The sequence below is a fragment of the Salvia splendens genome, chromosome 1 (assembly GCF_004379255.2).
Source record: "Salvia splendens isolate huo1 chromosome 1, SspV2, whole genome shotgun sequence".
NCBI classification, from domain to species: Eukaryota; Viridiplantae; Streptophyta; class Magnoliopsida; order Lamiales; family Lamiaceae; genus Salvia; species Salvia splendens.
This window is the reverse complement of record NC_056032.1, coordinates 9,485,522-9,498,963: the sequence shown is the minus strand read 5'-3', so window position 1 is coordinate 9,498,963 and position 13,442 is coordinate 9,485,522. Positions and strand designations below refer to the sequence as shown.

Below are 13,442 nucleotides of genomic sequence, written 5' to 3'. Positions count from 1 at the left end.
TACCGAAGATTCGATATATACCGACGCTTTGGTATACCGTTAATTATTAAATATATAAATATATATAGGGTCATGTTAGGTTGAGATTTTTTAGCTTAATTGAGATGCATTTTCAGCCACTCATCCACAACATTTTTGAAATGTCAACTGCAAGTAGATTATGTCAACTCAGGGGGTACTATTGTCAATAACTTGCACATCAAATGTCAACAACTTATAGTTGACATTATATGTGTATAGTTGACATGAATTGTATATGTAGTTGACATGGATTGTACACATAGTTGACATTATATGTTTGTAGTTGACATGATGAATTGTATATGTAGTTGGCATTATATGTGTGTAGTTGACATCAATTGTATATGAAGTTGACAAAAAAAATGTAATTTTTTTTAAATTTAAAATTAAATTTTTTTAAAAAAATTAAAATAATTTTAAAAAATTAAAATAATTTAAAAAAATAAAAAAAAGTATCTATTGAATAAAATGTACCATGAAATTACCATTATGTCATTTCATAATTAATTAATCTAAAAATATTTTCCATGTGGCAAATTCTGGACCACTCATTTAATAAAAATGAGTGGCTGATAATGCATCTCAATTCTCAATTAGGCTAAAAAAATCTCAATTGATCACAACTCAATATATATATATACCTATATACATATATAATATTTATGTTATATTTATAGAATTATTATTATATATATAAAACCCTTTTATTTATAGCAGGTTGGATCCTCCATTTTCACTCTCATCTACAAGTAATGTCTTTTGTCAAATTCACCAACAAGGTTCCAAGAAATGAAGATAATGTTGCTAGTGATTTTAAAATTTGTTTTTGATTTGGTTGTCAAAGTTTTATAAATTTGAATATTAGAATGATTGTATGGAGTTTAATTGTTTTATACTTTTTGAAGTAGTTGAACAATAGAATTAATTTTTTTAAAATATTTTAGGTATAATATATTATTTTTCTGGTATAACAGGTATAATGGTATGTCGTACCGAAGTTCGGTATACCGTAAAAGTACGGTATACCGGAATGCGGTACGGTATACCGAAAATATGCTATGGTAACGGTATCAAAAACTACTATACCGAATTTCCGTTATACCGAAAAATTCGGTACGGTATCGGTAAGGTGTTTTGTCATACCATAACTTTCGATACGGTATACGGTATGACACTCAAAGTACGGTATACCGTACCAGACCACCCCTAACCCATCATCTACTTCAGTTATTAAAGAATAAAGATGATATCAGTATTAAAAATCAAGATGACATCAATTATCCAACTAATTTATAGTAAAATAAAAAAAATGGACTTAAAAAATGTAAATTAGGCATTAAACGTGCTCTCAATCCCCATAGAAACCATATTTTGCTTCTCCTAATCTGCTGGGTGCTGACGTTAACGAACTCTTCAACCTTCCCCAATTTGTCCATTAACCATTTCGCCATCATAACTTCCATCACTTTGCTTTGGCTCCCAGTTTTCACCTTAACGCTGAAACAATCATTTAACACCATTTTCCTTCAATCAAATTATACTATAGTACTACAAAATTTGGTGAAACCCAGCTCCTTTCAATCAAACAAACCCTTCATTAACTTCTGAGGCTATTTCGGTTCGCCCCTTTTTATTCTGATGCTGTTCGTTACAATTTTGAGTTTTGATCTGTAAGTTTTTGTTTCCTCTTTTCGCCATTTGGACTTTGTGATGAAGAATTAGTGCTTTGAATATAAGTTTCAATTTGGCTAATTTGGTCCGACTTTGGAAAGAAAAGAACAATTATTCTTACTATAGCTTTCTTTTGAACATTGTAAAGTGTTTAAGCTGAATAGGGAAGGAAGAAGGGTTTAGGGTTTAGGGTTCATTACAATAGAAATTGAAAAAATGGCTCATCTTAATGTTGGGTGCTGATTACCATCAAAATAATTTACCCAGATTTAGTGTATTTAATTTAGGCACTTCATGGCATATCATTTGTTATCATGATTATTATTGGTTAAGATAATATAATGCTGTCTCGGTTCTAAATTTTGTGCTTGCTTGCTTCCTTGTTTGATTGTGTGTGTGTGTGTGTGTGTGTGTTTTGGCATTTCTATAGGTTTTGGGAAAGACAATAGGTCTACTGGAATCATGTCAAGACCAATGCTGCTTGTCTGTCTGTTGTTGATACTGATTATTACATCCCAATTTGAATGGAGACAGCAATTGGTAAGGGACATGGATACGAATCCGGCGGAGTCTCAGAAGCAACAACCGATCTCAAAAAGAGAAGAAGGTGTGAAAGAAAAGGTAATTGTAGCTTCTTCTAATCGCATGCATAGGTTCAAAACATGAATGGAACTACCAAAGTTGAGCCAGCCTCTTGTATTGGAGGCAGGGCATCTTCATAGAGAACATGTAGTTCATGTCTCACTAAAAAGTGAGAAAATAGACCTTGAGAATGAAAGAGTGCCCTACCTTCCATTTTCCTAATGTGCTAGCCACTAGGAAAAGGGCCTTTTTCTCCAGTATAGGTGGTGGCAATACATAAATGACTGGCCTCTGTACCCCAGCTTTGAGCACGGTAGCTAATGCAGCTCCAACTTAGAGTCAGTCGAGCCAAATCGAGTCGATGTGTGTGTTAGATCAAGCCCAACTTAATCAAGCTTAAAGTTCCCTAAAAATGTTCCCTCAACTTAATCGAGGTTAGATTTTTCAGCTCGAGATCAACTTCATTGTTGTCGTTCAGATAGCCTAATTATAGCAGCTTGATTATAGACTCAGTATAAAAGTTCCTGTTGAGTTGATGAATGTAAACTCGACAAACTTGAGTCACTTGCTTAGAGAAATTGTTTAAGGCCTATCTCAGTTTTGATTAGAAACTGGAATCAAGCATACCGTTAAACTGTGTGTAAATACCTAAACGTTTTAACCTTTAGGGGTGTGTAAATAACTAAACATATTAGGGGCAGAATGTTAAATAATAGGCTGTATGAGGATTGAGATCATATTAAGTAAAGGATTGTGGAGTTCGAATCTTGGGAGTTGCCCTCAAGTTTTCTTGCCGAACCTCTATAGCTTAGAGGTTTGCATAGTTTAGTTACTCCTCATGGACTCTAGTCACTCTACCTCTCCTAAGTTTTTCAACAAATGAAGTAAGGTTCTAAACTCTCCACTTAGTTGCAGCTTAAAAAATTAGCATATCATATTGTGTAATGAGTTTACTTACAACTTGAGGAGCTTGATCTTTATGCTCTATTGTGTGTGCTAAACAAAGCAAAGATGATTACTGCAATAGCCCACTAATAATTAGCTTAGATAGATAAAAATAGTATAGACTAATCCATAATTTACTAAGATGGATTAGAACTATGGGATATTCGAAAGCCCTTGATAAGTTCTAAAATTTGATCTATGTGCTTGATTCATACCCAACTGTAAGGGGTAGGATTGGAGAAATCCTAGTGACGACTGAACTAAGATCTGTGTTCATAAATTATGAATCACAACTTCAGAAACATAGTATTGTAAAGTATGAACCTCATATCTGCCAAGCAATCTACCAATACTGGTTGCAGTAGCCAGTAGCACGGTGAGGTGAGAGCCACTGCATTTACTGATCAAGTACCTTTCCTTGTTTATGCTAATGTGGATAGAGTTGGTTTGATGTTGGTGTTGCAGATAATCTTGTCACAGGAAAAGAGCATCCAGAAACTGAATGAGGTTGTCAAGAGTCTTAGAGAACAACTGCAGCAGTGCCACAGCATTAATGAAACGACGACGCTGAATGCCACATTAAGCTCCTTAGCTGAAAGTATTATTGAACTTGAGCGCCAACAAATTCTAGAGGACTGAACTCAACCTCTCGACTCTTCTTTCTTTACATAATGCTTGTGTAACATTTCTTTTCTTTTTTGTGTAGGAGTTTATCTTCAAGTCCAAAATTACATTATTCTAAACAAAAGTACTCTTTTGCTGTTACTATAAATTTTTAACGCAAAAACTTGGGTGCATTCATCTCAATTATGGTTTATTACAATGTGGAGAACTTATATATTTAAGGATAAATTTTATAGGGGTATAAAAAATATTACTACAATGAATTAGGAGTACTATATAGGATATTTATTTCAATAATAAAATATTACTAGTATTTTTAATTAAAAATATCTCATTTGAATGTTTGGATTTGATATAAAATTTATGTGTGCCTCGTCGACGACACGGATGATTATAGTAGTATTCCATAATAAAGATTGGAACATGAATATTGGAAGTCAGTTCAGTTTGATGTGATATGACGAGAAGAGTTGGAACAATCCATAAACGATGTGATCGAACATTACTAAGGTTAGTTGAAGTAAGACCATCATACTTATTTTGAGTATTTATTGATGAAAATTGAAGACACTACTGTCTCTGCATTTACCACCATATTTAACTACCACATTCAATATGTATTCTGGGTGGGTTGCTTCAAATATCAATAAAGTTTATAAATTTTTATATTTGTTATCATTTTTAATATAAACACTTTTTTACTATGTCTATATACAGAGGGAGAACTAGACTGCACGAATTATAATTCAAGGTCCATATTCTTTAGAAATATCATCCGTATGATCTGGATATTGTTATAATATCATTGGAAGAATTTTTGCACTTTTGAACACTTTTTTTTTTACCAAAATACCACTAAGAAAGAGCTACTACTATTTATGCTTTTTTTATGAAAGAGAAAATGTCAATTTAGGTGCACTCGGTTCATTCAATTTTGCTATATTCTCCCAAGAGAAGTTATCAAAGTACTAGAGGTGACAAACACGATAACGACACGACACGATAACAACAAACACAAACACGACCTGTTAAGAAAACTCCAAACACGAACACAACCCGCTACCCTCAGACACGAACACGACACGAACCACTTCGGGTCAACACGACACATAACAACACATATATGACACGACACAATAACGACACTATAATAATAATATTATAATATATTAATATTATTTTTAATATTAAATTTTAAATTTTCATTTTAAAATTTTAAAATTTTAAAATAAATAAAATAATAATATTATAATATATTAATATTATTTCTTAACGTGTAACACGAACAAGACACGAAGTTTTTGTGTCGTTATCGTGTCGACACGAACCCAATAAACTTTGGCATATATCCATTAATTTTGTGCGTGTTCGTGTCGTGTTATCGTATCGTGACTAAAATTGCTACAAAGTACTATATGAGTCATATGACAAAATGCAATGTTCAAGTACTTAAAAATGCTATTACTTTTATATGGTATTCACTATTCATTGCAATTATTATATCAAGTACTTAAATTTATATTTATTTATTAAAAAAATAAGATTTTCATTTAACTAACCATCTCTAGGATTTGAACCTAGTTTATACTCATCGGGCAAGGAAGAAGAGTGTAATTTTACAATTATTAATTAGGGCTGATAGAGATTTTCTAAAAGTCAGTTTTGTCTCATTGCTCGGCGTATATTTGAAAATTTCTCACTATTTTACTATTTAGTTCCAACGTTTCATTTTTAGAATAAAATATCTATTACCAAAAAAAATTGGTGATTAATATCATAGATAGCCGAATGATTATCCAAATTAAACGTCGATTACCTAAAATTACACACCTACTATAATCCAATCAATATGTAATTTCAGCTGCCACATTAATATTCTAACCCAGAACATTTTTTTTCAGAATATTTTATTCTCAAAAGTGAAATGGTAGGTTCTTATCTAAACAATGACGTCATCATATGACTAATTTCCGATAAAATCAACTTTATACCCTTATAAAAATATTGTCCCATGGGTGTTGTATCTCTCTCTCTGAATACATAGAGATGTGTTTTAAATATGTCCAACTTACGTCCAGCTCTATGTATTATTGATGGAACTCCCGCTCTACCCCCTATTTTTTCCTCCAAACAAAACAAAGCATTCATGATTCAATAAATTTTCAACCAGGCAATTCATACCAGCAAAAAAGTGGTTCACATTTTGATTGTCTTATATACCTACCTAAATATTATAGCTTGATAAATGGGCTCATAGCTAAGGGCATATCCACTGGCTTTCACCCAGCAATAACTCAGCCACAAACTTCTCCTGCCACATCATCAGCACTAAAAATCCTTCTACCACATCATCAGGACAAGCAAATATCCTAACAATAGCCCAGCAATAGCCTAACCACATCACCCCTAATTATATAAAACAAATAATTGACAATCACATAAAATACGGAATTAAATGTACGACACAGATACGGGAAAATTCAATAATATTATTTAAATTAAAAAAATACAATAAAAAATACATTAATTTAAAAAAAATTACATTAAAAAAATACATTAATTTTAAAAAATTACATTATTTAAAAAAACACGACCTCTGCCTCACTCCTCGTCTCCGCCGCCCCCCTCGCCACCGTCACCGCCGCCTCCGTATCCGTCAGAAACCCCCGGTGCCCCCCGGTCTTCAAATCGTCACACATGCTCACGAGCATTGCGTGAAGAAAACTCTTCTCCTCGGGGTCCGTCGCCGTCCGCCATTCGGCTAACGTCTTGGCCATCTGAGCGCGCGTTTGTTGACGCGCGAAGAATTTGAGATCCTTTGTCGACTGGCCAAGGGGGGATGCCGACTGTACCTCCTGGGACCCCCCGGCGCCCCCCCTCGCCTCCCGTTGCGCCCGCCTTTGACCAACCGGGTGAGTTCGGCGAGCGAACAATGGCGGGGACGGGAGCTCCTCCGCATCCCCGGGGAGGTCGTGGGAACCACCGCTGCTGCCGCTGTAATCACCGGTATATTTCAGTCGTTGCTTCTTCGGTCAGCCAGCGTCGACACCTGCCCGGAACTTCTTGGAGTCGTTCAGCACCTCATAGCAGTTCCAGTAGGTGAACTCCTTATACAACCCGGGCTGGGGGAAGGCTTTCTCTTTCTCCGCTATCCTCCTGTAGTCATCCTCCGTTTGGCCACTGCTCTGCGTGCAGAGGGCGTTGGCGTACAAGCCCGAAAATCGGGAGACCCAGCCCTGATTCGGTCCCACCCCTTCCGGCACTCCTCCCTGGTGCGCGGCCTCCCCTCCAGGCAAAATCTCATGTAGGTTGCAACAATTTTGGCCCACATGTTGACGATCCTCTGATTGTTCGAAGTCGGAGGATCATCACAGACACTCACCCACGCCTTGGGCGATAGACGTTCCCCTCCCTCGGGCGTCCCCTGCGTCGCCGGTACCCCCGCGACATCCCCTGCGTCGCCGGTACCCCTCCCGGCATCATCTGCATCCCGGGACCCCACCCCGGCATCATCTGCATCCCGGGTGTCCACCCCGGCATAGCCGGTAAACCCCCCGGCATACTCCCCCCAGGTGCAATCCCGGGCATCATCTGCTGTCACGGGTACATGTTGTAGTACCCGAGCATCGGACCCCATCTACCTCCCACGGGTACCGGGGGAGTTTGAGACCCGCTCGTCACTGGAGTACCTTCGTTGTTGTTCTCCATTTCGCGTTATTGATCTTGTACAAAAATTAAGATAGAGAGAGTACTCGTTAAAACAAGTAGTGTGAATGAAAATGACGTGTAAATCGCGTATATATAATGTTTCGAAAATTTTAAAAAAAAATTTAATTCACTCGCCGGTCCTGAGCCTGCAATGGCGGCGAGCGGACCGGCGAGCGCATCGGCGAGCGCTCGCGAATCGACCGGCGCTAGCCGATTTTTCCGCCGAAATGGCGCTCGCCGGTTCCAATGGTTCGGCGAGCGGACCGGCGAGCGCCGGAAATCGGCTAGCCGGCCCGCTCGCCTCCAATGCTCTAAGCTCTTCCATTTCTATTTTGAGGATCAACAAATAGTCCCATAATCCCATTAGATCATTAGTATGAATAGTTATTGCTTCGTATAATAATACTACCACAAATTGGAAAAAAATTGAGCTACTTAAATTTTTTTTTAATAAAGTTAGCCACCCCATATGATTCCATTTCGCCAAAACCAGGGAAATTCTGAACACTATCAAAGTTCATGATTTTTACTACCATATTTTAAATTTATTGGGAAATTCATTATTTGATAGTCGTAATATTAACGACCAATATAGCCTTATCATATACTAGAATGTACAAACTGGATGAGTTTTTTTAATTGACAATATTTTCGTTCGTAAAGAGAAATAATATTCCCCCTTGTGCAGCCGACTCTATATCCCACTCTTACCCAAAGTAAAGAGAAAGAATGCACCTGCACCCTATTCCCTCTCATAGTCATAGAAGATAATTAATTGTTGGATGATTGTTTCTTCTAAGTTGTGGCAAAACGATAGAGGAGGAATTGAGGGGTTACAATCTCTCGATACATAGTTTTCCCATTATTAATTTCCAATCTTATGGCAGTTACGCAATCAATGTTTATTATTTGAATCGCTTCCCACACAGGTGCCATAACTATATTAATTATGTTAACCAACTAATTTCGCCAACATTAATTACGCACATCTAGTTCTATATATTTACTTCAATTAATTTTCACACTCCCTTCTCATCTCAAACCTCACAATTAAATTTAATTTAATACCTTCTTTTCTTCAATTCTACTTCCACTTTTATTTCTCAAAACCCTTCACCAATATGTACTCTACTCGTATGCATTCTCAATTCTTGATTTAAATAAGCTTTGTTCCCAATATATACATGCTCTCTCTCTCTCTCTCTCTCTCTCTCTCTAATATACATATATATTATCAAGAAATTAATCTTCCAGCGCCTGATTTAATCCCAAATTGCATGCAGTTCAATTCTCTAGTACAAGGTATATAAAAAAATCTTGAATTGACAGATTTTTCTTCTTAAAAAAATTCAATCATGCAAGTGGAATGAATTACTTGCTGCTTCCTGGTTTTTATTATTAAGAGTTTTCATATTTATTATAGGTGTTGCAGAGATGAAGAAGTGTGCTGGGGAGAGCCCAAAACTTGAGTTGAAACTGAACTTGTCCCCTCCGGGGGAACACCGACAAGTGGTGTCCCCGAGAGGGGCAGAGATATCGCCCCAGAGCTCGTGTGTGTCGCGGGAGACGAGCCCGGAGGCGATGTCGATGATGTTGGTGGGATGCCCTCGTTGCCTAATGTATGTTATGCTGTTTCAGGACCACCCCAAGTGCCCCAAGTGTAAGAGTACTGTTTTGCTCAATATCACACTCACCACCTGATGCCAACTCACTCCTCCTAATTATCACCTCTATCCATTTATTTCTTTTCTTCTTTTAAAAAAACCAGTCTCGTCTTTGCTTCATGTATAAGATATAGAAAAGAGGAATGAATTGAATATGGGGTGGTTTTGTAATTTCACTACTTGAGTTGTGTCTATGCTTATATCATACTAGCAAATTCTATAAAAGTGTATTGTCATTTAAGAAAAGAAACAGAAAAAGTATAAACAAAAAGGATTTTTGATTGACTAAATTTGTGCAGCTCCGAAGATGCCATAGTGGCAATTCCATCAGAATGTATTTTAGTTTTCATAAATTTATAATATACCTATATATATATTTCTTTGTTATTTAATCTACCTTTTAGTTTTTGACCTCTTTATTTGATTCATGAATTTAGTTTATATTTATCCATATTTGCTTATGTGTCCTTATTGACCATTTGTGGGAAGACAACTCTCATTCAAATATCAATGATCTTTTTATTATAATTATGTTTTATATGGTCGTAGTGAACCACCTAATTTGCATCATTCAGATTTAATTTTCCAATAATATTTTGTTTTAACATGATTCGATAGTTTGTGTTATTTTAACTAATTAGTAAAGAAGAGGATGGCACAATATCATGGAACCTCGATTTTTTGAAGTCTTGTGATTATTGAACATGTTAAAATAAATTCAAATTTCCACATATTTTGAGTCATGCATTTTAAGTTTAACCACGTGAGGCCTGGTCCACGTTTGAATGAATTCGTCAGGACAATTTGAACAACGGATTTAGCTTAGACTTCTCAACAAAAAATAATAATAATAATAATAATAATAACTGAAAGTTCAGAAATTGTCTACTGTATACTTCACACAAAAGCTCACTAAGAGAAGATATCATATAAATAAAATAATCATACTCAAGCCTGCAGATGAACAAGAAACATTATCATTCATCACTCAATTAATTGAAAGACCATCGTCTCCCAATCTTGTTTATTTTCCATATTCAACAAATCGATGGTCTTCTTATTGATGATGGAATACAAATACAGCTTAAATTTCAATGCTTTCGAATAGTAAGATACTTTGGGGGAAGCCGGAAAGGAAAGCAGGCTCTCAAGATACTTGAATCAAGAACAACCCAAATAAGCTTGAAATGACTGAAAACCAACGCAACATGGAATTTAGATTAAGATTTCAACCATCATGCAGATGCAGCAACCTGACCAAATAGGCTCTTGCGTATCTGCAAACAAATACAAGGTTATGTGAGAGAACTGAAAATGGTTAAATCATGTTCCTACTACATACTACACGGAACAAGAACTCCCAAAGTTAAAGTTGGACATCAGCAGAGAACAACGTTTATAGACCTCTACTCTACATGCCCTCAATTCCTACTGCATTACTAGCACACAATATATGAATTCAGCAAAAAAAAATTCATGTACATTTGGTAGGTCTCTAATGATATCAAGTTGAAATACATTTTTTAGTAAAACAAATCTTTACAACTGAGAGTGAGCAAGTTACTGTATAGAATTTTAATAGGTATTTTGTACGTTCTGACAATCAAGAAAGTGATTTCCTGAAAGTAAATATGATTTCTAATTTACAATTTACAATCCTGAGTATATAGATTGCTACAACAGATAGAAAGAGAATTAAGGTTATCTCATAGAAAATGAATATGGAGTACCTCTGGTAGCTTTTTCCGGAATACAACCTCCAGTCTAGCATCAAGAGAGTTCTCAAACACAATTTTCCCATCTCTAGAAGCCAAAACTACGCCTCCGGAACTAAAACGGAACATAGAAAACAGGATTACATTTGAGGTTGCTACTATTTTAAAAAATGTCAATTACTTGAACAGCTCATATACTACCCGCTTAAGAACAAGCAGGAAAGAAACATGACTAAGCATATGCAGCCTGAAGTTTGCTTAGCTGCAGCATCAGCATAAATTCTTCACATGTTATTGTTACAACAGTATGTAGTAGTTAGATAGTTCTTAGATTTACCAGAAACGATCATGAACATTTTGATGAGAAGGAGCAGGTGGAAGGTGGACTTGGTCAACAACAATCTCAGGAGAATGAACGTTTGCCTTATTGGCATATTCCTCCTTTGCTGTGTCAAGGATGGACTCCACATACTGCAAGTCATCTTTACGACAGCGCAATAACACAGATGGCTCTTTCAGCCTCAGCAAACCCTGTAATGCAACAATACACGTTAGAGCAATGGCAGATGCAAGAGTGTTGAAAATTTGTTCAAGAATCAGGTAAACAATTCAGGGTTCAGATATAAACTAATATCTTAATGTCGGATGCAATGTGCACCTAATTGAAACTTGATTCCATAGTTGGAGTTTCTGTCGGATAGAAACAGGATGTGGAAATTCAAGACTATAGGAAAAGAATGGCTATCCAATTATTCAAAAAGCAGATTACAAAAATACGAATATTGCGTTTTGGCTTTCAAACATTCACATTCATTACTCATAAACATGATCTGCATAACAGGATTAAATAGTTGTAGCACCTGCTACTAGATTAGTTTTGTAAAACTTCAGGATTATGCACAACCTACTAAAGAATGGTTAATAGTCATGAAGTAGATTACTAAATTGAATAATGCCTTTTGCTTCCACACAGATTCACATTTATAGCTCGTATAAACAAGATCTATGTAACAGGACTTTGCAACAATCTGCAATATAATAAGGAATAAGCTCGCCCAACCTGAACAACGAGATCCTTGAGGAGTAACTCGTAGTTTTGCTGGTCAACACCAATTTTCAAAAGCTCCTTGGATGCAGACTCCTTCATGGAATTGACTAGATCATCCTGAGCCTGAAGAACCTTGAGCCGAGAAGCATTCAGTTGCATAGAGTACTCACTGCAAGTACCAAAAACGAGCAGAAATTTTATCTCTACACATCTACAATACTATAAAATGCGGCCATATATAATACCAGCAGTAGAATACTTCAAAACTCTCAACCAACCATCTTAAGCATAATATTGATATAAGAAACGATTACACGCAATACTCAATTTAGATTTTTAATTTGCTTGGTGAATGGATCATTCAATTACTATCTACATAGTAAGACATTAATCTAAAATACCGCAGAAAACTAGTCTGAGAAACCAAATGAGCTCACATCTTCTTCCGAACTTGGACTTGTTTGTCTTTGCGCTCATACTCTTGTCTGATCTTCTTCTTCTCGGCTTCTACCAGCTGCAACTTCTCGATATTGAATTCCTACAGAATCAACAAAATAAAATCAACCTACAATGGCAGAAAAAATGATAAAAAAACTAAGCCAGTCTGATGAGAAAAATCGGTGATCGGAGAGGATAAAGAAGGCGTACTTCCTCGGCAGAGACGGAGATCTCGTCGGCCTTCTCCTCCGCCTCTTGGCGGATGAAGCAGACCATCTGGTGGATCTGTTTCGATACATCGGCGTCGTTCATCTTTGGATGCGGATGGGGTTGAAGTAGGGATCGCGGGGATGGCAGAGGATTAAATTTAAGATAGATGGTGATTGCGACGGTGACAGATAATTGATCAATTATTCAGTAAAATTCATGTGACAAATGCGCGATGCTGTTTCGCTACTCTTATTTTTTTTGAGTGAACTACATCAAATATCCCTAACGTTTCCCAAAGTTTCGTTGCAGGCCCCTAAAAAAAATATCTCCACATAACCCTAACCTTCAAGGTAATCACAAATCTTATTTTTTTGGACTATATTGCCCTTTAGGCCTTAAAGGGCATTACCGTCAATTCCGTCCATTGGCTGACATGAGCCTGGGCTGCCCTACTGTCACGGTCACTGTGGCTGATGTAGGGGATGGTTGGGTTCGCCGGCGATGTGACATATTGTGCAGCCATTACGTAGGACTCGTTTGAGATTAAAAAAATGGCATGGGGCGGGTATTTGAAACATTTTCAAATTATTCACGAGTAAAATCCTTCGCCTCCACACCACTTAACCTCTCCCACACCCCTCTCAGTAACCTCTCCTTCGTCTCTGACGATTCTTGCATGAATGGCTCCAAAACGAAAGCGGGCTGGGTCGTCTGGTGCTTCCTCCTCACGCAATGGGCCTCGGCGTAAAAAACATCCGGCACCACCGCCACCGCCATCGCCATCGTCATCGCCACCACGACCACACAGACGTCGAC

The 13,442-nt window shown here is 36.9% G+C and overlaps 2 protein-coding genes and 1 long non-coding RNA gene across 3 annotated transcripts; 2 read left to right on the top strand and 1 right to left on the bottom strand.

Moving 5' to 3' along the window:
- Positions 1–1,379: 1,379 nt before the first annotated feature.
- LOC121795445 lies at positions 1,380–4,006 on the top strand. The gene is made up of 3 exons (XM_042193987.1): positions 1,380–1,691; positions 2,123–2,313; positions 3,685–4,006. Exons 2-3 carry the CDS (start codon positions 2,155–2,157, stop codon positions 3,856–3,858), a joined length of 333 nt encoding a protein of 110 aa, XP_042049921.1. The 5' UTR covers positions 1,380–1,691; positions 2,123–2,154; the 3' UTR covers positions 3,859–4,006.
- A 4,587-nt stretch (positions 4,007–8,593) lies between these two features.
- On the top strand, positions 8,594–9,420 carry LOC121741369. The gene is made up of 2 exons (XR_006037845.1): positions 8,594–8,853; positions 8,975–9,420. It is a non-coding gene; the product is annotated as an uncharacterized LOC121741369 (long non-coding RNA).
- A 704-nt stretch (positions 9,421–10,124) lies between these two features.
- LOC121741359 (V-type proton ATPase subunit E-like) lies at positions 10,125–12,841 on the bottom strand. The gene is made up of 6 exons (XM_042134089.1): positions 12,627–12,841; positions 12,416–12,516; positions 11,991–12,147; positions 11,268–11,461; positions 10,946–11,045; positions 10,125–10,492 (listed from the first exon to the last, which is right to left on the bottom strand). Exons 1-6 carry the CDS (start codon positions 12,726–12,728, stop codon positions 10,451–10,453), a joined length of 696 nt encoding a protein of 231 aa, XP_041990023.1. The 5' UTR covers positions 12,729–12,841; the 3' UTR covers positions 10,125–10,450.
- Positions 12,842–13,442: the final 601 nt, after the last annotated feature.